At 48.2% G+C, this 26,713-nt stretch overlaps 7 protein-coding genes across 7 annotated transcripts; 3 read left to right on the forward strand and 4 right to left on the reverse strand.

The window, feature by feature from the left end:
* Positions 1–1,571: 1,571 nt before the first annotated feature.
* Positions 1,572–3,887, reverse strand: PSV08DRAFT_229075 (uncharacterized protein). Its single transcript, XM_014221472.1, has 3 exons — positions 3,549–3,887; positions 2,104–3,385; positions 1,572–2,051 (listed from the first exon to the last, which is right to left on the reverse strand). Exons 1-3 carry the CDS (start codon positions 3,761–3,763, stop codon positions 1,650–1,652), a joined length of 1,899 nt encoding a protein of 632 aa, XP_014076947.1. The 5' UTR covers positions 3,764–3,887; the 3' UTR covers positions 1,572–1,649.
* A 1,977-nt stretch (positions 3,888–5,864) lies between these two features.
* PSV08DRAFT_208350 (uncharacterized protein) lies at positions 5,865–7,764 on the forward strand (the record flags this gene model as incomplete). Its single annotated transcript, XM_014221471.1, has 4 exons — positions 5,865–6,449; positions 6,474–7,035; positions 7,087–7,188; positions 7,243–7,764. 4 exons carry the CDS (start codon positions 5,865–5,867, stop codon positions 7,542–7,544), a joined length of 1,551 nt encoding a protein of 516 aa, XP_014076946.1. The 3' UTR covers positions 7,545–7,764.
* A 594-nt stretch (positions 7,765–8,358) lies between these two features.
* Positions 8,359–9,689, reverse strand: PSV08DRAFT_379837 (uncharacterized protein; the record flags this gene model as incomplete). Its single annotated transcript, XM_014221470.2, has 2 exons — positions 9,222–9,689; positions 8,359–9,192 (listed from the first exon to the last, which is right to left on the reverse strand). Exons 1-2 carry the CDS (start codon positions 9,657–9,659, stop codon positions 8,359–8,361), a joined length of 1,272 nt encoding a protein of 423 aa, XP_014076945.2. The 5' UTR covers positions 9,660–9,689.
* Positions 9,690–10,804: 1,115 nt separating this feature from the next.
* On the reverse strand, positions 10,805–12,127 carry PSV08DRAFT_379841 (uncharacterized protein; the record flags this gene model as incomplete). The annotated part of the gene is made up of 2 exons (XM_014221468.2): positions 11,622–12,127; positions 10,805–11,559 (listed from the first exon to the last, which is right to left on the reverse strand). The coding sequence occupies exons 1-2, from the start codon at positions 11,995–11,997 to the stop codon at positions 10,805–10,807; spliced, it is 1,131 nt and encodes a 376-aa protein (XP_014076943.1). The 5' UTR covers positions 11,998–12,127.
* Positions 12,128–16,618: 4,491 nt separating this feature from the next.
* Positions 16,619–18,331, forward strand: PSV08DRAFT_325999 (uncharacterized protein). Its single transcript, XM_066092703.1, has 2 exons — positions 16,619–17,748; positions 17,798–18,331. Exons 1-2 carry the CDS (start codon positions 16,673–16,675, stop codon positions 18,216–18,218), a joined length of 1,497 nt encoding a protein of 498 aa, XP_065948303.1. The 5' UTR covers positions 16,619–16,672; the 3' UTR covers positions 18,219–18,331.
* Positions 18,332–19,242: 911 nt separating this feature from the next.
* PSV08DRAFT_365056 (major facilitator superfamily domain-containing protein) lies at positions 19,243–21,221 on the reverse strand (the record flags this gene model as incomplete). Its single annotated transcript, XM_066093075.1, has 4 exons — positions 19,243–19,816; positions 19,869–20,544; positions 20,595–20,952; positions 21,009–21,221. 4 exons carry the CDS (start codon positions 21,219–21,221, stop codon positions 19,375–19,377), a joined length of 1,689 nt encoding a protein of 562 aa, XP_065948304.1. The 3' UTR covers positions 19,243–19,374.
* Positions 21,222–23,270: 2,049 nt separating this feature from the next.
* PSV08DRAFT_404486 (uncharacterized protein) lies at positions 23,271–24,068 on the forward strand. The gene is made up of 3 exons (XM_066093687.1): positions 23,271–23,368; positions 23,440–23,580; positions 23,641–24,068. The coding sequence occupies exons 1-3, from the start codon at positions 23,326–23,328 to the stop codon at positions 23,883–23,885; spliced, it is 429 nt and encodes a 142-aa protein (XP_065948305.1). The 5' UTR covers positions 23,271–23,325; the 3' UTR covers positions 23,886–24,068.
* Positions 24,069–26,713: the final 2,645 nt, after the last annotated feature.

Raw genomic sequence — 26,713 nt, forward strand, 5'->3', positions numbered from 1 at the left:
TCAATTAAGCTATGAGTGGGTAAAGCACTTCGTACAACAGAGCCAGAAGCATATTCAAGGGGTATATCGGCTGCTTCTGTTCGATGGATTTGATTCACACTGCACCCAAGAGTTTCTAGAAGTCCTTGAGGATCACAAGGTTATTGCCTATCGTCTGCCTCCAAATACATCTCACTTTCTCCAACCACTTGATGTGGGCTGTTTCCAGCCGTACAAGCACTGGCACGCGCAAGCTGTTGATCATGCAACCCGAACAGGCTGTACAGCTTTCAATAAGATTAAGTTCTTGGCTGCTATCGAGTCAATCCGCGCCTATACATTCAAGCCCCGTACGATACAAAAATGATGGCGGGACTCAGGATTATATTCATTAGATGTTAAGCGCGTTAAGAATAATATACAGAGAGATTTTGCTGATTGGGACACTGATTGCCAAGATGCTGGCAGTGATAGTAGTGATAGTAGTAGCAACGCTACTACAGATGGAACACCACTGCCACTAGAGCTAAACACGCCTCTAACAATCCGGACGCTTAAGCGTAATATTAACTATTGTCTAGAGAATGAGAAGCTTAGCGAAAACGTAAAACGTACGCTGTTTAGAGTGTATAATAGTAGCCCTTTGATGCTCGCCCGTACAGCTGCTTGTAGTACATACCCTAGCCTACTCCTGCCTGCGCTGTGGTGTACATATGTGTACAAACCAAAATGAAGAATAGATTCGATCAGAATAGCTGTGTAAAAAGTGATATTTGTGACGCAGGTTAAGGTGATTACCTGATGCGAACAACAACAGCTGACCATAAGCTATGGTGCTCTGATGCGGCGTCATTATCCCACCCCACATACCTAGAGCAATGAATCATACTACTATAGCAACCCGAATATATACGGCTTTTCAACTTCGATTTAACGACGCTTGTTTAGCTAATGAAAGCAGGGCTCAATATACTATAACTCTGGGAATGGTCAAAGCCGATACTTGTCAGGAAAATAACGTCTCTCCCCTTGCTGGGCAGCATGAGATTTTACATGCATTAACACATTCGACGCCTCGAGACGTAGGGATTCCAGGAAACTATTGAAAACACTATCGTATCTCGAGAATAGTTTCTTGCAAACCAAACCGAAGTTTCTGCAGTGTCTACTTACAGCGTGCTTGAAAATGTGATATATCTCCCTGTCGGTGCCACCGCCTTCAGCTAAGCATTCAGCCCCTGCTTAAAGTAAAATCCGTAGGTCTTCCAAGAGCCATAGCTTATGAAATGCTCTCTAGTTTCTAGGCGAGATATTCAGGGCTAAACACTCGGCTTAGGCAGCTCATATGTACATCTGGGAAACTGTGTCACTTGATTTTTCGCATATGGCCACTTCTACCGGCATTATACGAGTATTCCTGATGCAATACACCCATCTCTGGGACTGCACTTACTCCAAGAGACCTCCTCATATATTGCAACCGATAACTACGGCTTATGAACTAACCCACGCAGCAATGAGCTACATTGCTTCATGCACAAGCAGGGTTTTAAATCTAGATTGATTGTCACGATTGCAAAAAAAGGCTTTTGAAATGAAAATCATGGAAGCAGACACGGTACCCTCCTCACCGAGTAGAAATAAAATGGGCTGTTCCGCAAGTAACTTTCCTACACTGCTAGTACAGATTGTCCTCCATCGCTTGTAAGTCTCCTCCTGATTCGAACATCGATCATCCCACTTGTACCCATCATTAAACTTCCATAGTCATCAGAACCGAGAACTGTGTTAGGTGAGTATACGATCGCCTGGCCCGTCTTCAGGCTCTCAATTCTTCGCATGAGATCATCGCGGTTCTCATCTGTGATGGGAACATGGCGTCTGATAGCCGAGAACCACTCTGGACTTGAGAAGCGATGAATTACCGTAACGGAGCAAAGAGCGATCAGGTCAGTCAAAAGGGTAGGTTCTTGTGTTGAGACGATAACCCTAGCACCGTGGTGCCGCTGTAGGCGGATGGTCTGGAGAAGTGCCTCGTTCAGCGACTTCGCTCCCGGTATTTTAAGCATGTACTAGTCAGGATCAATGACAAAACCGGGAATGGAGCGGTTTTATGATTCATACCTTGTGTGCTTCGTCTAAGACGATCATCTTACCGGTACCTTGAGAATGCAGATATTGCTGAAGCCCAATCTCAAAGAGGACACACGCTGTGTTGGCATCAACAAAGGGACAAGACATATCCATGATTGTTATTTCACCAGGCAGGAACGACATTTCGGGTGAGGTATCTGTCATGTCCAAGAATGACTCGAGTAAGCTGAGACGCATCTGGAGCATGTTGGTTTGTGCAGGGTTGAACTTCTGCTTCTTTAGATGTAGCTTAAACGCCTTGTAGTCGAATGGTCCTCCTGTTGTCGACATCTCCCGAAGTATTTGCGTGACTTGTGCCATGTAAAGAGGTGTTTCTTCCGACTCATTCACATTCATCAACGTAAGGATTGTAGTGATGTTGAGGTTCCGAGGTTTTATCTTAAACGGCGTGACCGAAACGTTGGGAAGCTGTAGGTATAGCTTCGATATTCGCACATAGTTCGACGGTGAGACCAAGACATGCACCTTTTTGACATGGGCCGCACCAGGTATTTTGGCTCTGCTAGAAGCCAAGAATGCGGATTCGCTGATGCTGGACCCAATGCTGTCACCACTAAAGTGACCATAGCTAAATACTAGCGCAGATAGTGGGTTTTGGAGCCTTCCAAGATGTTTAGAAGGTATTAGAGAATTTTCAAGGATGCAGGATGTTGTGTGGGACTTGCCGCTTCCTTGAACTCCGCAAAGGAACATAGAAAACGGAACATTAGTATTCATGAAAAGCTTAGATCTGATATCCTTCGCTTTGCCATATAAACCTATGAGCCCATATTGTGGGAGAAGGTGTTGATCGTTCTGCAAGATGACATCCACGCCCAACAATGGTGCATGCCGAATTTGGGTAGCCCTTTCGTGGAGTTGAATATCTCCCGTTTCATTTTGTTCGCCGTCGTCTGATATGAGAAGGTCTGTATCGTTCAAAATGCCATATTTGAATGTTAGACTACCTTTGCGAACGCACCCACCTGTATCAGCTGCAAGGTCCTCAGACACGACGGTACTGGAAGAACCGTAACTCTTGCTACTTGGGATGAAGGAATCATGTTCTCCCGCCATTGCAACTTGGGTAAGACCGAGCTGCGACATGCACGGTATGCCTGGAGTCGATTGTGGCTTCAGTGGTTCCGTGTTGGTTGTGTTAGCACTCAGTTGCGAAGGCAGGATATCCGTATCTTTTTTTCTTGTGTCGTTCGTTGGGATACCCTTCGTTTTTGCTCCCATCAGGCTGTACGGATGCTCTGGTGAAAGAAGCCTGTTTGGCGTCAATTTATGTATAAGTGTGTAGCATGCATATCGTTAGATATCAAGGTTCAGAACTTCACTGCAAGACAACATCCAAGTCGACCCGTATTTAGAGCTGAATCAAATTGACACAGAACACTACCGAGCAAGGATCAGTTGCGGGGTGTACTCACTGATGAATCGCCTGGCGGATGCTTGTTCGCGAAAGCCCGGTGTTCAGGGCAAACAAATGCGCTCGCAACCCTGCCAAACTTTTGGATGTCCCATTGTATCGAAAGCCCTTCTCACAATAGTTCGAATAGATCCAAGCGTGAAGCCCTGATTCTGTGGAAATATCTAAACTTGCGTTGGTTGCAGTGCAACTCGCCCTTAGCTGCTGTTCTGCCATGAAGGGTCTGATACTGTATTCTCGTAGCAGCTCTCGACTTATAATAAAAAGCGTATTGTTAGCCGTGAAAGATGGTCAGTCAGAGACTATGCTTGCCCCTAGGGTCATCTAATAGTTCTGTGGGAAAGGAAAAAGGCGCTACTCCCACGCAAGGTCCATCCAGCCGCCGAGCTACAGTAAATTGACTTCTGTGATACATAGTAAGTGCAAGAAGCGCCTAGAATTGCCGGCTTTGGTCTATGCGGGATGAATCTCTGTGCACGGAAATTGCTTATTGATAAGATATGTGCACGTGGTGTTTAACAAGAGACCTCCCCTGATAATCAAGCCTTTGCTAGACCTCTGGCATATGAGCTAAGCATAGATGTTGTTGAGTTTGCGAGAAACCTGTAACTAGCTGTATGTACCACATATCGGTAAGGACCACTTTACCATACCATACTTTTTCCCGTAGGATGCGCGACGCAGCTGCCTGCAGTAAACTGGCCTACCCTTGTTTGCACTACGGCGTATTGGGAAGTTCGCTTACGATCCGTCGGTTGGAGAGCATAAGTTGCTTATTGGCAAGCAGTCGCGCCAATGCGGCACAGTTCATGTCGTGTGCTGAGCCGGCAGATCCTTTAAAATGCTTACGGTCAGGATCGAGTCGTATCGCGGTCAACCTCGCTTGTAGCGCAGGACGGCCGCAGCAGCCATACGACCCGGGTTCGGCCACTTCTGCACCGCAATCGCTGTTATCAGCCATTGCATTCATACCACTGGCCGTTTCCATATGTAGCAGGCGAGCATAGGAGAAAAAAGTTACAGCCACTCTCGAAGATGGCTTATGCGAGTGCATTATCCTCCCAGCGTGCGCGTACGCTGGCGGATCAGCGCTGATGCTAAGCCTTATCTGTCAGGCAGCGAGCTTATCTGTATTGGACTATTTGCGAACATAGGCTGTCGCAATACCCACATTAGGTTAGCATCACATAGTGCCATATTTCGGATTGAGGCGCTGGTGCCCCTTCTAAAGACTCTTGTTGAACGCAAGTGAGAATGTTGAGAGGAAGTGGTGACCAAGGACCTGACATGTTCCCTATCCTATGTAGCGCTCGCAACATATGATTGTCATCAGAGTTTAAGTGCTACCATGTGTCATCTTCCAGATAGAGATTAATAGCCCTGGAAAGGGCGACATGCACAAACTGCAGGCAGGCTTTCCTCGTCTTGTTACAGTCGCTAGCGATTGTAGCTTCACCCCTGCGTGCAGCATCCATAAAATCTGTCATTGGTAGTTCGACAATTGACCAACCGCGTCATCTGTTTTGCAGCAGACAGCCGCTACTAAGCTGTGTGCGGAAGGTGGGGCTGTTCAAATCTGTCGCGTAACTGTGTTTAGGGGTGAAGCCGCAATCGCTAACGACTGTACAGCTTTGAATTGGCAGTGGCCCTGTCATGCCTACATGCACTCATAGTAGTTAGCCAGTCATGATTCTGATATACCCCCATGCATTTGCAGCTTCCGCTTTGCACACGCGGCTTAGTTGTCATCTCGCACAGGTCATCGATTTGCCCAGTATACGCTTGCTCGGAAGAGGGTTAGACTCCATAGATATCTCACTTTGATTGGCCCGAGTATTGGGGAGAAGATTGACTCATGGCATTGCTGATAAGAGCTAGCACTATCCAGGTAATAAGGCCATCATTAAACGAGAGAGGTTTAGCATGAGATCAAGAATCGCCTGCTTACAGAAGCTGGAAGCTGCAGGTGCATGAGAGTGTACTATCGCGAGGTGCTCGTCCCACGTCTGGCTGGTTCTTGCCGTGAAAAATTGCAAAGTAGATGGCCGTCATCGCATCTGCGTACATGCGAGCGCGTTTAGTATCTGTAGTTTTAGCTCTAATCACGCCGTACTGGGTTGGACATGTTGTGTGCAACAAAGCGACTAAGCTCACAAAGCCATATCTACGTTCTCTGAGACGTGCAGGGAGCCACTTATGCGCGAACACGTGATCTGCGGTATTCTCTTACGTCTGTTGAAGAGCTTTGGCTGAAATGTGATCGCGACTCAAAACAAACCAAAGTCATTCAACTTTCTCACACACAACACGCGCCATGATGTGTGAACATGCACTCAACCATGACATATTGTCTACAGGATTTTACATACTACCGAGTGAAAACCTCGTTGAAATTGCGTCTTTTCTCAACATCCTGGATCTTCGGGTATTGAGTAAGGTTAGCAGAAGGCTTTATTACTTTGTTCAAGATTACTTCAAGCTTTACCGATACAACGCAGCAATTTGGACTATGCCGAACGAGATATTATTCGAGGTGGTACAGCGCTTAGATTGCCAAAAAGATCAAATCTGTTTTGCGCAATCAAGTCGGAGGTTCTATCCGGTCATCGCAGACTACATATCTCGTCACAATGTGCGGTACAACAAAAGCAGCCTGCTAAACTATGCAGCCAAAAGAAACCTCAAGGCGATGACTCAACGGATTCTACAGGTGGGCGGAGATATAGAAACTCGACTTACAATTCCATGGACCGCCAACGACATGCACTTGACTCCTCTTGCAACAGCCGCTTTTCATGGGTATCTAGAGATAGTCAAGATGCTTTTGGAAGCTGGAGCTAGCCAATTTATTAACAGATTAAGGGTTCCGCTCCCTGTTGTCATTTTCGCCCGACACGAATCTGTGGCTCTGCTACTTTCTCAATAGCTGTACGCGTCTGTCGAACCTTTAGGAAAAAATGCAGGCACGGTGTTACAGATAGCTTCGGAAGCCAAACTGCCACGCTTGGTGAAGCACTATCTCAACGACAGAGACGCGCAGCTTCAACGAAAATTGGACGGCAAGCATGTACACAATCTCAGCAATGCTTTAGTGCGCGTCCTTTTGGTAGACGTCAGCGATGAAGACCTGCTCAAAAGGAAGCTAGATGATGATGCGTACCAGATCGTGTTCATGCTGTTGCAGCAAGGCGCCAGTCCAGATATCCGCATCCAAACTCAATCATCGCCCGTCATTACTGCCCGCGTCATTGCCTCCAGGCATCCAGATCCGCGTATAAGAAATCTTCTTTCAGCGAAGACGCCCGCGAAAGCATTGGTGAATATCCGCCCAGTTGTGGGGCGGCTTTGGATGGCATCTTCAGGAACCGAAACTCCCACATCCTTTACGTCGCAGTCACATGTACTACTCTCGGCTAGTAGTTCTTCTGCTGACTTGCTGAGGGCTTTGAAGAGACTCAAATCGATGGGGATGGCTTCAATGGATGTCGGTGAGTTTGTATGAAGACGAACAAAGGGTGAGATCCCGTTGAATGCTTCAGACATCGCTGAGATGGTACGCCGCGAAAACTGCAAGCCGAAGAAGAGCCTGGATTTTCACCCACTAGAACTAAGCACCAAATGCTCTTTTCCCCAGCTTGCCTGTCCTTGAACTGATGCGCAGGGCGCCGCTAGGGAGTTTTGGGCCATGATACTAGTTATTGACTCCTCCAATGCTGATCCGAGCTTGATGCCTCATACTGGGAATGGTTGTCCAGTTCCTCAGACGGCAAGACGATTAGAGAAATCATCATGCGTGGAATCTTTCCCTCAGCTTACACAAGTAGGCCCGAGGTCAAATGATGTAGCAAAAGATACCTGGGCCTCCTTTTTGGAACGCGAGCTTTCCCGACATACGAAAGAACCGCATGCAGCATCTCCGGACCAAGGAGTATACCAAGCAACAAAACAGCTCCGTATGTCACGAAAACAAAGAAAATGGATACCACTAGCATTTTAGCGCTACTACAAACTAAGATCTTTCCAGTGAAGCTGCCATGCGGCTTCATCTTGTTGTCAAACCAAGCTCGACCACAAGATAAAAATGGCCAGTACTTGATAGTGGACATAAGACCAGTGGCGCTGATCGAACGCATTGCCGAGTGCGTTCCTGAATGTTCTGTCTGTTAGCTGCGATTCAGGACATGCGCTTTATAGCTTGCAAAGTGGCTGTGCAAGGCAAAGAAGCCTCTAGCGCAATGGTCCGGCTCAGGATGACGGGCCATGTGCCAACCACATACGTCACGTAACAATATCATTGTAGCAATAGGCAACTGGGAGCTTTTTGTCTGCAACAGCCATGCCCGATCATTGCGGAGGGAAGAACATGTATCGACCTCGCTCAACCGTCCCCGACCGATGGCCGTATCCGCCCACCCAAGCTCGAGCCGTGCCCAACGATGGCGCGTTCTGCCTCGCCGATCCAGACTGGTTCAATGCAGCGGAACTTCCAGGCCTGCTTTTGATCTTGTAGGCAAAAACCTTCCCATGCCACATCGAAAGGGATGGCCCCACCTGATCAGCTTGTCATGTGAAATTCCCAGAGTTTGCTCCATCTTTATGTTTCGTCAAAAAAAAAACGTCATAGTCTGAAACAGGTTTTATTCGACAGTGATATTCCCTTTGATCTGGACTGTCGGTCCTATCGCCTTACCTCATTAATGAATAGCCGCCTTGGCTGCGCAGGCTTCTCGCAGTCCGTCTAATGAGACTCGCTGATCTCTGCATATCAAAGATGCAAAGTACACAAAAACACAATACTCCATTTGCCTACTTCACCCATCAGCATTCGCTCCCGTCCGCGGTCGCTTGTTGTGCCGTTTGACTGGATCGAGTCCACTGTGATTCGACGAGGGAGTGGGCGGCAAGGAAATCGGGGCGTGGGCGATAGAATCTGATTGAACAGAAGCTCGGGAGGAGCCGACGGCCTTGGTGGTCTTGAACTTCCGCTTAGGAAACTCAGTATAGAAAGCAGGAAGTGCGTCTTTCAGCGAGCGCAGCCGGCTGTCTAGCGCATAATCGATATGGTTCCACAGCAGCCCCCGCGCGGCGAGAAGGTGATTCTCATTACGCAAGGTGCAGTCGAAGATGCTCTTCATGTAGTATGTCGCACCACCACTAGCGTCCAGCTCACGCCAATGTAACCAGATGTTGAGTACCTGGATATCGCAGGTGAAAGAGACGTGTGCGCATTCGAGCGCTGTCGCAGGTCGACCGTGGGCGATGCTGTAGAACTCGTCGAGGTAGCGAACGATCGCAGCGCCATCGCGGGCGCTCTGATAGTGTGTAATCATGTGCGATTCGCCGGTAGCGGGTTTCCATTGGGAACTAAGAAAAGGGAAGACAAGAGCAGGGTTGAGTGTAAAGTCGGCAAGCGCAGCCTCTTCGTCAGGCGTAAAGGCTGTCCGGAGTGTAGACTCATAGGCCTGCGAAGTGGACAGATATCCGATGATGATACCGGCCTGAGGTTGCGACAACTGGGACAGCGTCTTACCGGGAGGTGGCGGGGGAAGGAAGTCGCGGGACAGGTTGAGGTCGAGTTTGCTAAAGATCATAGGCACAGGATGGATCGCGCTCGGGTCATCTTCGCCGGCAAAGAGTAATAATGGCTCGAGGCTGCAAGGTGATGCTGCACGACGCGGCGAGCGTTGGGCGAGCGAGGTCCATCTCTCTTACATGACAGTACTGTGTCGAAGTGATGCTTAAGATCGGCCGGCAATTCACGTTGTGTATCGACCTCAATGCGGTAAGCTTGAAGCGTGACACGCGTGTCCCAGGCGCTCCGCGTTGGCGACCCAGAGCGCGCCGACATGGACAGGTGGGTATCCGAGGCGAGCTCTGATGGCTGCGAGTACTGTGAGGATGTGCTGAGAGTATGCACTCTGAGGTTTTCGCGCGTGAGGGGCAGTGTGCCCCCCTGGGCATCGAGGTCGGTGTTGACGGAGAATAGCGACAAATTGCAGGACAGGGCCGAGTGCGCGCGGTGCTTGGTAGGGCGAAATACGTAGGAATCGGCGTTGCAGTCACTCTCATCCGTCGAGGCAGTGCTGCTTTCAGAGTGTGCGCGCTTTGGCATGTTGGCAACTTGGTGTGTTGCGTCGTGTTGTGATGCTTTGAGCTGGACGCTAGCGGCTTCCCGTCACCATAAGGACGTTGACACGTGCCTATGCAGTCCAGCAGATCAGGACGCGAACGTGACGCTACAGGGATGCAAGACATCGAAGTACATCTACTTACGCCTAGTTACTTCCGAGAATAACTTCTCTCAGCGACCCCGTCAACGCTTTTTCTACTATGTGTTGTCTCTCGCTAGTGTTCACCGAGGTTTTCGACGAAATTTACATATAAATGTGAAGCTCTGACAAGGATGATGCGCGTTGTCACCGCTTGCGTCCTGAGGGGCGTGCGATGATCGAACGGACTGCGGGCTTGAGCCTCGATGTTCGGCGATCCGCCCTACGTACGATGCGCAAGTTCCCAGCTTGAATGCGCGACTGTTTGGTACAATGGTAGGTGAGATGGTTTCCGACCACGAACAAGACCATTGAGTAGCAATGTCAAGGAACTTTGCAGACTACTTCATCATGTCGAAGAGAGTGGTGAGTCCCTCTTCAACCCGTTGCTGCCACATTGGTGTGTATTGTATGCTTAGCAGCTACGGCAAGATCACCACAGCAAGGCCGCATCCTAAAGCGGGTGTCAGGGTGACCAGGAGCGCCGGTCGAGTTCGCGTATACGGCCACTATGCGCAAGAGTGTGTCGTAGGAATGGCACGTTGCTGATTTGAATTGTGTAAATAGGAGTGCCGAGTCGTGACTGAAGAGGATATCGTGGGTGGAGGTATGCCTTGTGACACAGGTGCAACATGTTTGCCTTGGCAGGATGCCGAGGCGGCGGGATTTTGGCGGATGCTCCACAAAACTGTGTACTGACCCGTTGTTCTATCAAGGCACTCACGGTAGTCTTCGGATATGGAACTCATGCGGGAAAGCAATAATAATTACCGAGTGTCTGCATTTGTCGGAGGTTCTTTGCAGCAACCTCTTGACACACCGACTGTGTACCTCGTTTCCTGTAGGGCATCAATGCAAAATCTACTAAAATCTTACCACGTAAAGTTCCAACATGATGCATATCCCTCATCATTCATAGAAACCCCTATTTCTTGAATATCTAGCAGAAAATCCTACATCTAGACAATACTTCATAATTTTATAACTATTACAATTCCGTTTGCAACCGGTTCTCGTCACTCTCGATGTCGTCCTCATCAATGAGTATTGTGCCTCCAGTATTTCCAGTATGCTCGTCCCATGTGAATGTGGCCTTGATCTCTGCTGCCGCATTCGGGCGGGGGAGTCCAAATTCTGTGGTGATGGAATCAATCAGGCCTTGGCCTGCGGCTGAAGATAGTTTCTTCTGCTGTTGTGCGAAAGTTGTCCGCAGCATTTGCTCCAGCTGACGGGCTCTACGTTCTGCTTCTTGCTCCATTGCTTCCATATCATGGTCCATATTCTTGACACACATATCCATCCTGAAATGTATGGTTTGCAATTTATTTCTGCACTCGCTGTCTTGCAAAACTTCAGCTAGTATATGCGCGGAGTGAACTTGCTTTAGCAACTGAACGGAGGTAAGATGCAGGCGATGAACCGCGGTGTGGCGTAATCGATTAATGCATGGTAAGGTTTCTTTGAAACGCTTTTGTTGTTCGGTATTCATGCAACCGCTAGGCAGAATGTCTAGATGCTTCTTGATGACACGCACCCACTTTGTAAGCTCGACCGCAGCTGCACAAACCCAGCCACACTTTTCAAGCAAGGAAGGAAGCCACCTCTTCACGAATCGGAAGCATGCTTCTTCAAGGATCTGCTGAGATAGCGATAGGATATAATGTTGAACGTTGTAGGGAAATGCAGATGGTCGCGGAGTTACGTAAGAGGGCCTGTTTCCTGAGCTGTTGGTAGTAGAAATTCCTGCATGGAAGCATGTGAGATTTCACCTATCGGACAAGAAAATGGCTAAGTAAAGTACATACCGGCTGTAACCTCAGGACTTGATTTGTCGATAGCCTCGATTTGCACCATTCGTTTAACATTGATTGACCTTGTAGGCGACGCCTTACGTTTTTTTGAGATGTTTCCGGCTGCTATTTCCGAGGGTGGTCCTATGATGAGGTCTGGAAAGTGTTTGCTTGCTATCTCCTCAGATTGGAAAACGCCATCCTCAAGAAGAGACTTGAGGATTGAGATGATGTTGTTAATATGCGCGTCACCGGCAGACGCTTCTAGTTCAGGCAAGTTTTTGAGGAGAATTTTGCGTATAGCCTTTCTTTTTCGTACATTCTTACCAGTGAAAAGCTCACGATACTTTAAGAATACCTGTCGACGAGCAGCAGGCGCTTGGGCATCCATCTAGCCCTGGAGTATAGGTGAATGCCGTATGAGTTATGATCTTGGAAGAAACTTTCTCTATTAATCCTGACTTAGTATGGATCCCCGATTGCGTGTTCGTATCTAATGTTCATGTCCAATGTTGGTGTCCAAAGTGCCGTACGCTGCTATCCCACCATTGACGATGCTAGCGACGCGAACAACGCGCCCGTCGATCAGCAATCTTGGCGGTGCCCCACTCTACGGCGCGTACCAGGCGCCACAAAAGAAAATCACACCACCATGCAACAGCTCCAATGCTAGGCTTTAAATTAAGCGGAAGTTCCTTCTCAGATCTTCCTGTGGTTTCTACGAATCTTCCACGCTTTCCTCAGTGTTCTGAGCGAGCATTTGAACCCACAGCAAGATGTAGGTGCAGTAACAGCCCACCACCCTGCAAGCATAATACTCCCTTCGTATTTTATTTGAAAAAGCACCTTACTGGATGCGATGGTGGGAAGGCTGGCATAGACTCCATTCACAGGCAGAGCGCTGTTCAGCGTCGTAAATCGCAACCCAACACATAACCTAAACTCTTTACGTACATACTTCGTTCAGAACGGCTGAGATTCCCCTGTAATGTCACTCTTATACATAGATAAGAGGCACTGTGCTGTGAACAGAGTACTTTGCAGGTAAGTTACTGGGTGGAATTTACTATTGCCTTAGCTATTCGGTTAAAAAAAATGAGCCATAAGGGCTCGCTGCCGATTGCTGTGTATGCTGCCGTGCTCTAGTTTACTCAATTGCTCAGTAATGCCAAGAGGTAGTGATCTCCTGGCACGCGATTACGGCGAGGGTGGAAGGATTGCGGGGCTGCGTTTTAAGTCGCATCCTTTGTCCCACTTACTTGCTGTAAGAGTGACCAAGAGTGTCAGCATATGGTCGTGACGTAGCAGTACAGCGCCACAAAGAAGTGGCAAAGGTGAAAGAGGAGAATAGTATCTTGCTATATGGGTGGACAATCAGCAACCTAAAGTACGTAGCCTGCTGTATCGTGTCCGCCGCTTTCCTGTTCTGCAACGAGCGAGCCAGACCTCAGCGAATGCATGCCTTTGATCGCAGTGATGCACACTTTGAGGCCGATCATGCACACCAAGATACCACATGATGATCGGCTGAATCGGGTGTGGAGTCTGGTGATTTGGTGTCAGTTCGGCCTCAGTTCAAGCCTGCGGCTCTTGGCTCCAATAACAACGTGAGTAACAACAAGCGACCCCGCGCTATCAGCAAAGGCTATGGCACAGTGATTCCCAAACCTTGCTTCACAGTTTAAGTAACTACTTACAGTACTAGTTCATAAGTCTGGCCTCGCTAGAATTTCCCCCACCAAAATAACTTGTTTTACTACACCAAAAAACGTACCTACTTCTTTCTTGTTTAACTTCTTATATAGTTATATATTATAACGCCCTCACACTCTCTATAATAATAAAAGAGGCTCTTCTTAATTAACATGCATCCCTTCGTACCGAAACAACCGGTGTAGTGGAACACTATTTCTTAAGCAAGTAGACAAGAGGGAGAAAAACTTATGGAAATATATTAATGATCTCTTATTGTCTTCACTTGCATATATCCTACACATAACTAATTCTTAGGTAAAGAAACACACAGTAGTCCGGCTGTGGGAGGTCAATACGCTGGCGGCGACACTTCGTGCCTCAACTGGCATCTCAGCCTACGCAACTATTTTGTCCTGAATTCAGTCATCGGGGATACTGAACGATGCTCCGGGTATCGTAGTTTTAGATCCTTGTCTTGAAGTACTAGATGATGCTCTGTGATGGTGATCAGAAAGTTTCTCCGTCGCCGAAGCGATTGGCAAGATTCGCAACGGGAGTTCAGCGCAACAAGCCTAGCTTTGTCATTTGTGATAAATGTTCACGTGACTTTCTTTCCAGTCGATCATGTGACTTTTTCTTCTGGCACTTTCTATCAGTCTTTGTCCTATTAATACAATCATGAGGAGGCTAGCGAGATTTGTCCCTCACCGAAGTACCGAAAATGCGACCTCTTGCGCTGCGCAATGCAATTTTATCTCAACACAACGTGTAAATTAAAGCTGGAAACACATTTCGCATACACCGAAGCAATTCTCCTCTAAGTTTTGTGAATTGCTAAAGTGAGAAGAACAAGTTAAATCGAGTTGAAGTTGGCGATTTCTTCTAAGATATCACTAACTTTAACATGCAATTGAATCACAACACGGACCAAAATTAAGCCTCAAACCCGTGGAGGAAGTTTATGAGACCCTGAATTGTTATATAAAATTCAAAAATTCACTTACAATCTTGTTGATGTCAAGCTGTGTGAAGGTGAAGCAGTTCGGTGCTTTGGTGGGGGACAAATCTCGCTAGCCAAGCTGCGATGTACCATACTGGATGTGGTCAGTGCATGCAACAGTTCAGCCGATGCAACACCCCACCAAAATGGGCGCCCACCAAAAAACGAAGCTTTTGACCACCACCAAAACGGTATTATCGCGAGATTTTTTGGTGGAGTAGTGCCATGATCGTATATTTGATATATATCTATAAATATTTACTGGGCAACCGCACACTGCGGCCGCGCGTGGTGGTTTTGGTGGGAGGCTTGGCGGGTGGTGATGCATCACCACCACCACTTTCAGCCTCCACAACACGACGCCGCTTTGATACTTTTTGATTCTGAGTTGATGAAGCTTTTCGCTTAGCTATTTTCTGCTTATCGCGAGATTTTTGTGCGGTTGCAGCAGCGCGATCTTCTGCTTTTTGGGCTCGCGCAGCAGCTAGTTGTGCAGCCCTCGCGGCACGCTCCTGCTGCTGCACCATTCTAGCAGCTGCGCGATGCTCCCGCGCAGCTTGAGCCATCTGTTTTTTGTAAGCAGCTGCGGCAGCTCGCTCCTCCCTCTGCTGTTTTTTTGGAGTTTTTTTTCATGGTGTTGCTGTTGTTCTGCTGCCTCGCGGGCTCTGGCCTCCCTCACCGACCGAGGGCTCCATACCACCGCAGTACTGTGATACTCTTCGTGCTGCTGCAGGTTGAGAAGCTTTCGTTCAGATTTGCGCTGTTTTCTGGTAGTAATACTACCCCGCAGTTCCTCGTTTTCATGGTGCAAAAGCTCGTTTTGGATCTGCAATGAATGGAACGCCTGTTTGAGCTGTTTGGCTGCATTTTTTGATGTATCCGGCATAGCAGCGTCAAATAATTTTGACAGATGCCTCCAGCTATCTCCATCACCTGCCTCTCCAATTTCTGTATCTATATCGGCTCGTGGTGGTGGTGTTTTGAAGCGTTTTATTACAACGTCGCGATCGCGCGGATGGATCCCAGTGGCTCGAAAACTACTCAATATATTGTCAGCTGTGAAAGTAGATGTATATGCCGCCCAAAATATGCGGAGGAAATCACTTTTCTGCATATTGAGTAATCCTTGATCGCTGTGGAGCAGATTGGTGAGCTCGGAGCTGTACGCCAGCGCCAGAGGTGAGTACACGCCAACGTCGAGTGGCTGGAGGCTGTGGGTGGCGTGAGGTGGATATACTGCGAGGAGTATTCGATGGGTATCGCAGTAATCGATGAACGACGGCGTGAGGTGACTACCATGCCCATCGACGAGCAGCATCCTGTAGTCGCGTTTTGCTTTCTCCTTTGTGAGCCGATCGAACACCTGTTCAACCCAAGCCAGCGCGAGGTCATTGTTACTCCAGCCCGATGGGCTGTTACAGCAAAAAACCTGGTGTTTTCCAGCTTCAAGGTCGCGCAGCCACTCATTGCGAAGGCCATCTGTGCCCTCATAGATTATCGTAGGATCCACCGAGCTCCCATCTGCGCAGATACACCCAATAATCGTGATCCAATCCCTACTCCCATCTTGGAGGGCCTTGCGGATCTTCTTTTGCTCCCAAAGCTCCTTTGAAAAGATTCTTTTCGATGGCATAATACGCCCAAGTAAGAAGCCCTTCTCATCCATATTGTAGATATTATGCGGCTCAATTGAATACTGATCGAGCTTAGCGTAGATGAGATCGAAATACGATTGGTAGTTAGCTGGATTGTCAGCCCGATGACGGTCGCGGTCGATACCCGTGGCTTTTCTGATGCATATTACATCGTTGTGGCGCTTCAAAAACCGAGTAACCCAGCTGTTGGAGGGCTCCCATTCTGCAATAACCGCCACATAATTTTTTATTATTGCTCGCGTAGGTGGTAGACCACGATCTGAGAGTTTTTCTATATATTTTACTAGCTCAGATTCTTGTGGTGGAGTGAGTAATTGACGTTTTGCTGCAGCTGCAGCTGGTGACTGTGTTTTGTTTTGGTGCCGGCGCGTCAATGTTGTAAGCTCAACACCAAACTTTTTTGCAGCTGCGCGGTATGAAAGTTGACCTTCCGCATCTTGCGAATCGATCGCTGCAATCGCTTTGGTGAGAGCTGTCATGGTGGTTGAGATATTACGCGTTGAAAGTAATGGGTTGAAATTTTGGTGGGGCTGATGGTGTTGCATCGGCTGAACTGTTGCATGCACTGACCACATCCAGTACATACATTTGAGTCCGTGCACATACTAAGTGCGGGGCATGGATAAGGTCGGCTATAGTGCTATCATGGTCTCGCCTCAACAAAAAATACGTTCATCAGTCGTCAATTATCATAGCATACAACTTTACGAAAAACCATGGAAATAGTAGGCATCCATCCGAAGACAGCACAACTGGCGATTCAGTTGCAGCTCGCCGACGTCGAGTCGGCACTGCAAGAGTCGGATGAGGGGGATCAGTGGACGGCTTGGAAGACATTACAGGATGAACTGGAACGCGCCTTGTTACTCCTGCAAGACCAGGCCTTCGCTATGAACCTCCTCAGACAAGATCAAGACAATCGAGCTGTGTTTGCTGAATCTCTTCGAGAAGAGAGGCAGGCGGAAGAGGATCACAATCTCGCGTGTAGACTGAGCGGTATTGCTGATGAACACGTTACGCGATCGCTTTCATCGAAGAGAGACGACATGAAGCGACCACTGAGGGCCAATGATGATCACCAGAATCTAAATTCGACGCAGAATTTGGACCTGCTGACGGAGACTTTGGCAGTAATCAATGCTTACAAGCCCACTGAACACAATACCGAATTAGCTACCGCGTCGGACCATAATCTCTACGGCAAAGCTGGCCCTTCCAAATCCAAGGCAAAAGGCAAAGAAAGGGCAAAAGTTTCATCAGATCACGACGAGCATGCAACCCACATCTTGTGTTCTGCCTGCATGGAGCCGTATCCGCGCTTTGATGCACTTGAGCTTTGCTGCAAGCGTCAGACAGACGACTCCACTCATGCTTACTGCAGGACGTGCCTGAATGACTTAATTCACACTAGTCTCGCAGACACCACTCTTTTTCCGCCTCGGTGCTGCGGCAAAATCTTGCCGATATCTCGTTGCAAGCAACTGTGCCCACCATCACTGCTAGCACAATACGAGGACAAACAGATGGAGCTAGCGACGCCGAATCCTGTATACTGCAGTAACCGACATTGTGCCAAATTTATCAAGCCTGATAATGTCACTGCTGATACTGCAGTATGCCAAGCTTGCCAGAACGAAACCTGCGCTCTTTGTCAAAATCCAAGACACAATGGGGTGTGCCCAAGAGATCCATCAATACAGCGACTGATAGAAGTAGCTAACAAAGAGGAGTGGCAGCGATGTCCTAACTGTAGAACATTGGTTGAGCTAACCACAGGCTGCTACCATATGCGGTAAGACCGAAAGAGATCATGAATCCAATCATCGCTGACAGTGGGATAGATGTCGATGCGGCACGCAGTTTTGTTACCTATGCGCAACGCTATGGAAGACCTGCACCTGCCCTCAGTGGGATGAAAGGCGCCTCCTCACCAACGGAAAAGCTGGGAATGGCCCACGCAACCGAATCGCGATGCCTGAAGAGGGTGAAATACCTGAGTTAGATCCTAACATTGACATCTTAGAAGATATGCGCATGCGACTCGCAACCGTAGCCGGAGGGTATGCAATTGCTAACGACGAAGACGCAGACGAGGATACTAGTCGGTTCGCCGGCAAATGTGACCATAAATGGGAACGAACATATGGCAGGCATGGTGAACGTGAAACGTGTGGAATATGCCATCATCACCTCAAGTTTGTAAATAGTTGTACGAGATGCATGACGAGAGCCTGTAATCGATGTCTCAACAATAGGCTATGAGCATACTTTGCTTTGCCAAGACACTATGTTATGAAAATACGGTAACTAGTAGAACAGATAGCTATCTTAATATAGGTAACTACTTGAACTCTCATCATAAGCAAAACTCCTACTCAAGGCAAAGGAAAGCGCGGTCGACCAAAGGCAGTTGCAGTTGCAGGTGAAGGCCAAGCAGATACGGGGAGGCATAGCCGGAAGCGTAAACCTACAGGGATAGAAGTGCACAGCACAGATTATGCAGAATGGGATGCGCCAGAAGGCCAGACACCAGTCGATCCAATGCTGGAATCATAGAGAGCGCCCGAGGCCCGATGTGGTGATAGGAGGTGGAATACATATTTTGTAAGCAGTTTTGGATGTAGAAAGTATTGTGTATTCTTGTGTGTCTCATGATAGGAGCAAGTTTAAATACAATGTTATTAATTAGCGAGTAACCACGTGACTATACATGCTACTTCTGGGCTTACACTATGCCTTAAGTTGAGTAAATACGAGGCTGAAAACTTTAGTATAGAAACATACTTAAAACCCCTTATTATTTTTGTTTCTATATATCTCACATAGAAGTGATGCTTACATAGAAAAACAGGCGATTATCTGGCTAGTTATATAAGTTACATAACTTTAATACACTAGCAACGATGTTTTGTGCCTCAACTGGCACCTCGGCTTACGCAACTACCTTACCCTATATTTCGTCGTCCGGTTTATTGAACGATGCTCTAAGTATCGTATTTTGAGATTCTTGTCTCTATATGCCATGCAATGCGACACTAAACGGAAAATGGTTAGGTCAACGCCGGCTAGAGCTTTCCGACTCTTTGTGGATGATTGGATTAACTAATTAGTATGGTTTCATTACCTGGTGCGTTCGAAACCTAAGATGTGAACAGACAACTCTTTACGTCTCATTTTACTTATAAAACCTGCTTCGTTCAGGAGCATTTTTGGAGAACATGTTTATGTAGCAGAACTCTACGCCGTGCGTCTCCGTGAACCATTCCCTGCTGTCATTTTGGATCCATTTAAACTCTTGTTTTTCATAATCTTCGCGTCTGCTTCGCTTCATATCATATCCGTCTAATTCTAAATGTTCCCCATCAAAGTCTAGATGCTTTGTCGATGCTTCTCCCAAAACAAGTTCTATACCCCTGCATTACGGGCTACCGCTCTTTTCCATATCCTTGACCTTGTCTTTGTCGACAAACGCCCTCTCTTGGTCCATGGCCCCATTCATATCATAAGCCTCGATGAACCAGCTGCCAATCATGGCCACCGCACTGAACACCAGCATCACTATCCAGATGTACTTTAATGCGTCCGTGTAGCTTTCCTTTAGTTGGTCCTTCATCTCTCCACCGGGCATCTCCTTGGTGATGCGGACTAGCCCAGCCGCGTCCTGAGAATACTCATCCGCAAATTCGGCCAGCAGTGAAAATGTCAGCATCTTCTTCTTCATCTGGTTCTGGAACACGACTCCGCCAATAGCCACTCCCAGTGTCTGGCCGAATGCGCGGAAAAAGGAAAACATGTTGGCAGCATACGCCTGGTCCGCTGCCGTCGCGCTGGCTTGCACGGCCAATGCCATGGCAGGGAAACTAGGCAATCGTTAGGGCCCCTTGTTCTTCTTCATCACAAAATCTCACTTACAGGATACCTGTTCCTATCCCACCAACGAGACTGATAAAGATCCACGCTGGAGTCGACGTATCGACTTTGATTACTATTAGCACACCCATGCCCACAGTAGCAAGGAGCCACCCTGCCCGGTTGGCCCATCGGTACGTGCCCAGGATGGCAATAGCAATACCCGTCGCAATCGAAGCTGGAGCCACCGTAAACGTCCACGGAAACAGAGCAACCCCGGTAAGAATCGGCCCAAATCCCTTGACCGCTTCAAAGTACAGCGGTAGGTAGTATAAGATAGCCCACAAGATAATGCCGTGGATTACCGTGGCAGTATAGAGAATGGCAGCAGACCGGTTCTTGAAGACAGATGTGCGAATGAGCGGGTTGGCAGCCACAAATTCAATGTACAAGACAAAGCCAACCATGCCAGCACCGCATACAATAAGCGGTACAAGCGTGCGCCACGAATCCCACGGATACTGCACCCCGCCCCAGGTAACGGGAATTGAGAAGCCAGTGGTCGAGGCGAGGAAGAGTATCATGCCGATCCAGTCCACCTCGCGGAGTTTGGTTAGGAAAGCCCCATGCTTCTGGTTGAGCTTGAGGAAGATGGTGATCATTACAGCGCCAATGCCAATGAATGGGAGGTTGATCCAGAAGATCCATCGCCAACTAACGTTCTGTGAAAAGCCACCGCCTAGTGTCGTTAGCTACTGTCCTTTTGCATCTACATTGCATATTGCTTACCGAGAAGCGGTCCAGCTACGGTGCCAATCGACCACATGGCACCAAAGAAGCTAAGCCACTTTCCTCGCTCCCGCAGAGGCACAGTATCTACAACCACCATTTCTGTGAGGCAAATGATACCTCCGCCTCCGATACCCTGGATAGACCGCCCGACCAGGATGAGGGTGAAGTTGTCAGCCACAGCGGGGACAATGGAACCAACCAGAAAGAATGCAAGACTGATGTAGATCAATGCCTTTCTCCCGAAAATGTGCGAAAACGATCCGATTACTGGCTGGAAGACGGTCGATGTCAATAGGAATGAAGTGCCGCTCCAGAACGCCTCAATAGCAGACCCGCCCAATGCCCTGGCCATAATCTAGAGATTTTCAGTTATCCGATACTCTGCATCTTTCTAGATTGTACAAAACTTACTGGAAGAGCAACAGAGATGGAGGTAGCATCCAACGCAGCCATTAGCGTTATGATACACAGACTACCAAAAGCAGCTATAAAGCGCCATCCCGGCTGGAACTTTTCCGCTTCTACTGCATCCACCTGCTCGGATGCCGCCTCGCTCACGGGTTCTGAGACAGGCAGCGCAGGCTTAACCACGTCCTCGGGCGGCTGTACCGACTTACTCGTCATGACTCTCGTCTTTGAGCCTTGGTGTGAATAGAGAAGAAGTAATCCGAGTTATACGTATAGACTATGCACGATATCCTCAAAGGCTAGAGGAGAGAAACACAAGAAGCCGTCGAAAAGAATATACCAAGTGCTGCCTATCCTCTTCTTTAACAAGAGCGAGAGCAGCCATCATACATATACGTACACACTACCCGTTTCTACCACTCACCCGTTCTCCGTCTATCACAGGGCGTAAAGCTACAACACACTCACCCATCACTCGGGCGGGCGCACAGTAAGACCACCCAGCCACGAGCGCGCCCTCTCCTCGGCCCAACTTTGTCCTCCGTTCCATCCAAAAACCCACTACTTGACCAGCTCACCACCTTAGTTCAGCCTCAAAGCTGCAACCTACGTGTGTATTGCCTTAGCGATGGCCTGTGCGCTCTGCCTTCACAACCTAGCTGTATGCACCGCTTCTTTCCATGCAGTCTGCCTGATTCACATTGTCCAATTAGCTTATCGCGCCAATCTGGGAAAATTGGGCACTCTGACCGTTGATGTGTTTCGCCCAATCATTACGTGGTGTGAGCAAGCGGCAGCCGCGATACACCTGTTCGTCAAATGGTGGTAAATCATTATTCCCATGTGAACAGACTTTGATAGCACATTCCCGTATGCGTTGTACATACTGCGGGCTCTCCTTCAAACTACTAATGAGACATCTTGAGATCAAACGATATTCATGATCGCTTACATCAAATGGGACTTTGCTCGTGAATTGCTTATGCGTCAGCGTGTCATTGCTTTGACATAAGCTAAATCGAGGTATAGTTAACTACTTAGTTGGTTAGTTAGATACATAAGTCCACACAAGGCCAGTAAGCTTAAGCGTACATAGAAATTACGGTTGATGAGAGTGTTCCAGATGAGCAAGAAGTAGTTAGACGCGTCGGGACTATTGACTGAAGCAGCACAAACAAACAAAGTGCTTACCGATCCGACGCTTGAAACTTAGAGAGCACGTTTGTCATGGATGTGGTCATAACAGATGAACGTATCGGTGCTGGTTACAGAGCATATGTACGTATCCTAAACATGAACAAAGGTCTAACATTCAAGAGCAACTCTGCTTTGGTAACTTTGGTGATAACTTAATCGCTATACATAGAGGGCGCTCCCTGAAGAAGTACCGAGCTAATTAGCGATCAGGCATCAATCTGAACGTTGGATTAGTTTTAGAGGTAGTTAGCTATCGTTTGCTATACTCTGTCTTATCCGGCATGCCTGTCTCCATTGTATGCATTGCCGCATAGTCATACTTGATGGTGATTCCGTTGTCGTTGGCGTCATCGGAGTCGTTATCGACAATCGCATTGTCGCTGACTTTAGGCGTAGAACAACGAAAGAGCCTCAATGCCGCATACCGGACGCAGAGTCGTTGGCAATACGTCGCTCTGATTCTGGACCCATAGGTAGATGTTGAACAGCGTGGGTTGTAGGAGGAGCTTTCGGGGGAACTGTGGTTGTTGCGCCGCGGCCTCCCATGCAGCTTCCCAATGCGGTTGGTGCGTAACTGAACCCGCACTTACGATTCATGTGACTAGCCAGCTAGCGTGTAATTTACTCTAGGCTGCCAAAGGTGACTATTGTGGCTGTGTGCAGTTTACGAAGTGGATGTTGAAGCATTACTTAAAATAGATAATTGTATCTTTACGCTCTAGCGTCCATCCCTTCGTGAAAGGCATCCTGGTGTGCCGGAACCGACCAAGCAACTCCTCAATAATCTGCGACTATACATTGCATAGAAAAGCCGCAAGTATACGAAGTATTAGCGGTGATTTATGAGCAGTCAAGCCGCGCTATTCTTGAAGGGAATTAATAGCTGGTACTGCGCCGCGGAGAAGATGCTACCTAGCGGCATAAGCCCACGCCCACCATTGCGCTAGCCGCAGGTTTTTCATTGGCTCGTGGAGATAAATGAGAGTGGGGCACGTCAGGCTGAGTAATGTACAAAGCGCACACATGGATAGGTATATAGGGAGGGGTTCTCTTGATCGTTAGCGAAGCACCAATCTTTCTTCAATAACATTCGAGCAGCACATGCAAGTCAGCATAGAGTACCATGAGCGTTGAACATCTGGTCTCTACGGTGTCTGAGATTTTGGGTAGGTCGCGATAAGTTCTCTCTGTGCAGACTCACTCTCGTAGTCTGAATTTCCAGCTAACTGTGCAACAGAGGGTGAGCCTGGGGCTATTTACGAAACGACCCAAGATGCACGATTAGTGGCAATTATGATTATTGACAGGCGTAGCAATGACAATTGTGCACGTGTACCGTGGACTATTGAAGAGCTTCGTGAAGTCATGCCAAACGAATGTGGGTTCTGGGTATCCTGTGATCGTTCCGAATCGGTTCATGTATGGCACATGCTCATAGCTAGTGCTGTTAGCCTCTCCCTCACGCGATGGAGAGACATCCGGGCAAACATATTGGGTTTAATGCACGTGAATGATGCGAAGAATAAGTACGGCCTGTCACTAGCCAAACCGGACCAGGAGGAAGAGATGTCGTTTTTGAAGCTTTACCATGAAGAATCATATCGTGGCAAAACCTGCATTATGGGTAGTACTGAAGACGTGTATAAGTCATTAAACTTAGGCACTACGGGAGATATACCATAAGCGGGACCCCCATTTCAACACCACTACTTTCGACAGCAATAAAAGAGTAACAATGGGTCTATTCGTGCTTCCAGTGCCTATGTTTCACTTTGAATAGTTTACAAGCGAGCGCCGCACCCCGCCAAGTTTGCCAATCTCTTTAAGCGTGCAGCTCTACCGTAAATTAATACAGTTGTTTTACTACAGATTGACAAAGTGAATTAAGTAATATCCAGAGCGCTGGGCGCCATTCGGCCGACGTAGTTAGTAGTAGTTAGGCATGCAAGGAAATAGTTTCACTGTAACTAACCCATCAAGGAGTAGGAAAGGCAGTCCAGTTACAGCGATGGGTGGTCCACTTCACACGCGCGCCTATGTATATTTATTATCACCCTTACCTACGAGCACCTTTACTGAGCCAATCATAGATAGCATGATCCCGATCTCCTACATGTTATAGACATTCTCTGCTACGATAGCTGGAGCGCGCAGTACCTTCGCTATCACCTCGAACCCATGTGTCATCTTATCGGCGATGTTATTCTCGTGGCGGTTCCAGTCTAGCGCCGTGGCGCGTCTCGCTGCCGTCTTTGGGCGGCGTTTCTCGAAGGCCTTTGTCCAGTTTTTGCCTGGGGGTTTGGAGGGTCTGTTCGTCGCGGGTCGGCCGTGGGTAGCGATGAAGGCGAGCGAGGGAGTGTGTTTGATTCACACGGGCCGTTCGAGATCTGACATGTGTAAGATGAACTTGACGAGGGCACTCTCTTCGCACAGTGTCAGGTATTGCTGGCTTTGGGCCTTGTTCTGCATCGAAGGTCGGCCATGGGCGCGGTGATGGAGAGTACTGCGAGCGACTCCGCACTCGTTCTCGTTTGAAGACCCACAACAAGCGCCACACCTATTTTTAGATACACTGATCAATTGGGAATAGAGCACGAATATATTACGGCATTATGTCATCATTTCAACATGGTTACATGTATCTCGCTACCTAGGGAGGCTTCTGTTCGTTTCCTTCTCCGCACGGCGAAACTGCCGGCATTCACAATCTTGACCATTTAGCAGTGCTAAACTCTGAGACAACTATTTCTAATACCTGTGCTTCTTTTGTAGATATCCGAATATATAATGGAGATGTAACGTCGTGTTTGGACAGGGGTCGAATAGTAAAGAGGGGACGAACCGTCTTGAGGAAAAGATCAGCGACATGTTCAATTTTGCAGAGATCTTGCTCGAAGGCTGTCCTGCTGAAGCAGTAATAGTATAGATCTATGTACATTCATCACAGTTTTATTAAGTTGCGCGTTCGATGTTCCGAAGGTCCGAAGTGCAAAACCGTCTCGTCTCGGGGTGCGTCCCGGGTCTTAGGGATGGACATTAGGACTAATAAATCAATCAATCAATCAACCATGTCTAGCTCGAGCAGAGATGTTCTTGCGCAACTTAGGAGGCAATTCATGGGCAAGTGCCCGACTGGCGGGGTCCATGGTTGCTGTTGTATACTTCACAGCTTCCTCTACTGTGTACATGTCCCAATAGTAGATGTTCTTCATGTTGTGCTGACAATAGATGACTGGCTAAGAAAAGAGTCACGTGAATATAGATTACAGATGACAAAGCTGGGCTCGTTGCGCTAACTTCTCATCGCGGATTTTGCCAATCGCTCTAGCGACGGAGAAACTTTCTGGTCACCACCACAGATCATTATCTAGTATTTGGAGACAACGATCTGAAACTTCGATACTCAGATGATCGCCGAAGATCACCGACAACAGAGTTCAGAGTAGAATAGTTGCGTAGGCTGACGTGCTAGTTGAGACACGAAATGTTGCCGCCGGCGTATTGACGACATATACCCACACCGCTGTGTATTTTTCTATCTGAACGTTAGCTGTGTGTAGGATATAGGCAAGGAAAATCGATAAGAGATTTGGAGCATGTATCTAAAAGCGTTTCTGCCTCTTGTTTACCTGCCCAAGAAATAGTGTTCCGCCACACCGGTTGTTCCGGTACGAAGGGATGCACGTTACGTAGTTGTAGAGATATTTCGCGTTGCGGATGGTAGGTTTTGGTGGGATGAGCCCGGTTGTTTTGATTTTCCGGTTTTGTCGGTTGCATGGGAGCGCGGCCTCGTTTGCCACTACTTATCTGTCAGCGTATTTTCGTGGCAATAATTCAAAGAGATGAGTTACTAGTCCTTCCAAGGTCCAAGGGTACTGGCCAGCTCCTTCAGTAAGCGCGCTGACAGTACGTGGCAGCGCCTGTCCTCAAGCTTGCTTGCGGGAGCCGCGCCACGCCGCTCCATCACGTAGCTACGCTTATCTCATTAATCAGACGCCGTGCACGAACCACCTGGCTGGATTGCGTGGGCGGTGGCCGTACTCCTACTCGTAAGCTGGCACGTGCTTATGCTGTCACGTGCTTGACTTATCACGTGGATACGGCGCAGCGTCTGACTAGTGAGATAAAGCCACGCTATGCACAGCTGGCTGCTGACTCCGTAGTTCAAGCGCGTTTCAGGGACGTGTAGAGTCGTGTCGGCGAGCAGCAGCGATAGCCGTAACTGGACGAATTCGCTTAAAAGTACCGACAGATGTTGACACTCCGCATGAGTTGATCGCCACTCGCAGCCCTGCGGCCGACTACACTTAAGGCGATGCTATCTAAAAGTCTTTATCTCACTAGTCAGACGCTGCGCCTTACCCACGTGATAAGTCAAGCACGTGATAGCATAAGCACGTGCCAGCTTACGAGTAGCTGGCTCCGCAGAGCGTTTGAGGAGAAATGATTCGTGCTTTGGTGGGAGCCGCGCAAGATTTTGGTGACAGCTGGTTTTTTCCTACCTCACATTA

The sequence above is a fragment of the Bipolaris maydis genome (assembly GCF_028858645.1).
Source record: "Bipolaris maydis strain C4 unplaced genomic scaffold PSV08scaffold_13, whole genome shotgun sequence".
In the NCBI taxonomy this organism is placed as follows: Eukaryota; Fungi; Ascomycota; class Dothideomycetes; order Pleosporales; family Pleosporaceae; genus Bipolaris; species Bipolaris maydis.

Coding starts and splice junctions, on each gene's coding strand:
- PSV08DRAFT_404486 (XM_066093687.1), top strand. CDS start 23,326: ATGAGCGTTGAACATCTGGTCTCTACGGTGTCTGAGATTTTGG. Junction 23,369..23,439: donor TACGGTGTCTGAGATTTTGG/GTAGGTCGCGAT, acceptor ACTGTGCAACAG/AGGGTGAGCCTGGGGCTATT. Junction 23,581..23,640: donor TGAAGTCATGCCAAACGAAT/GTGGGTTCTGGG, acceptor ACATGCTCATAG/CTAGTGCTGTTAGCCTCTCC.
- PSV08DRAFT_325999 (XM_066092703.1), top strand. CDS start 16,673: ATGGAAATAGTAGGCATCCATCCGAAGACAGCACAACTGGCGATTCAG. Junction 17,749..17,797: donor ACAGGCTGCTACCATATGCG/GTAAGACCGAAA, acceptor ACAGTGGGATAG/ATGTCGATGCGGCACGCAGT.
- PSV08DRAFT_229075 (XM_014221472.1), bottom strand. CDS start 3,763: ATGGCAGAACAGCAGCTAAGGGCGAGTTGCACTGCAACCAACGCAAGT. Junction 3,386..3,548: donor ATCCGCCAGGCGATTCATCA/GTGAGTACACCC, acceptor GACGCCAAACAG/GCTTCTTTCACCAGAGCATC. Junction 2,052..2,103: donor TCTTAGACGAAGCACACAAG/GTATGAATCATA, acceptor GATCCTGACTAG/TACATGCTTAAAATACCGGG.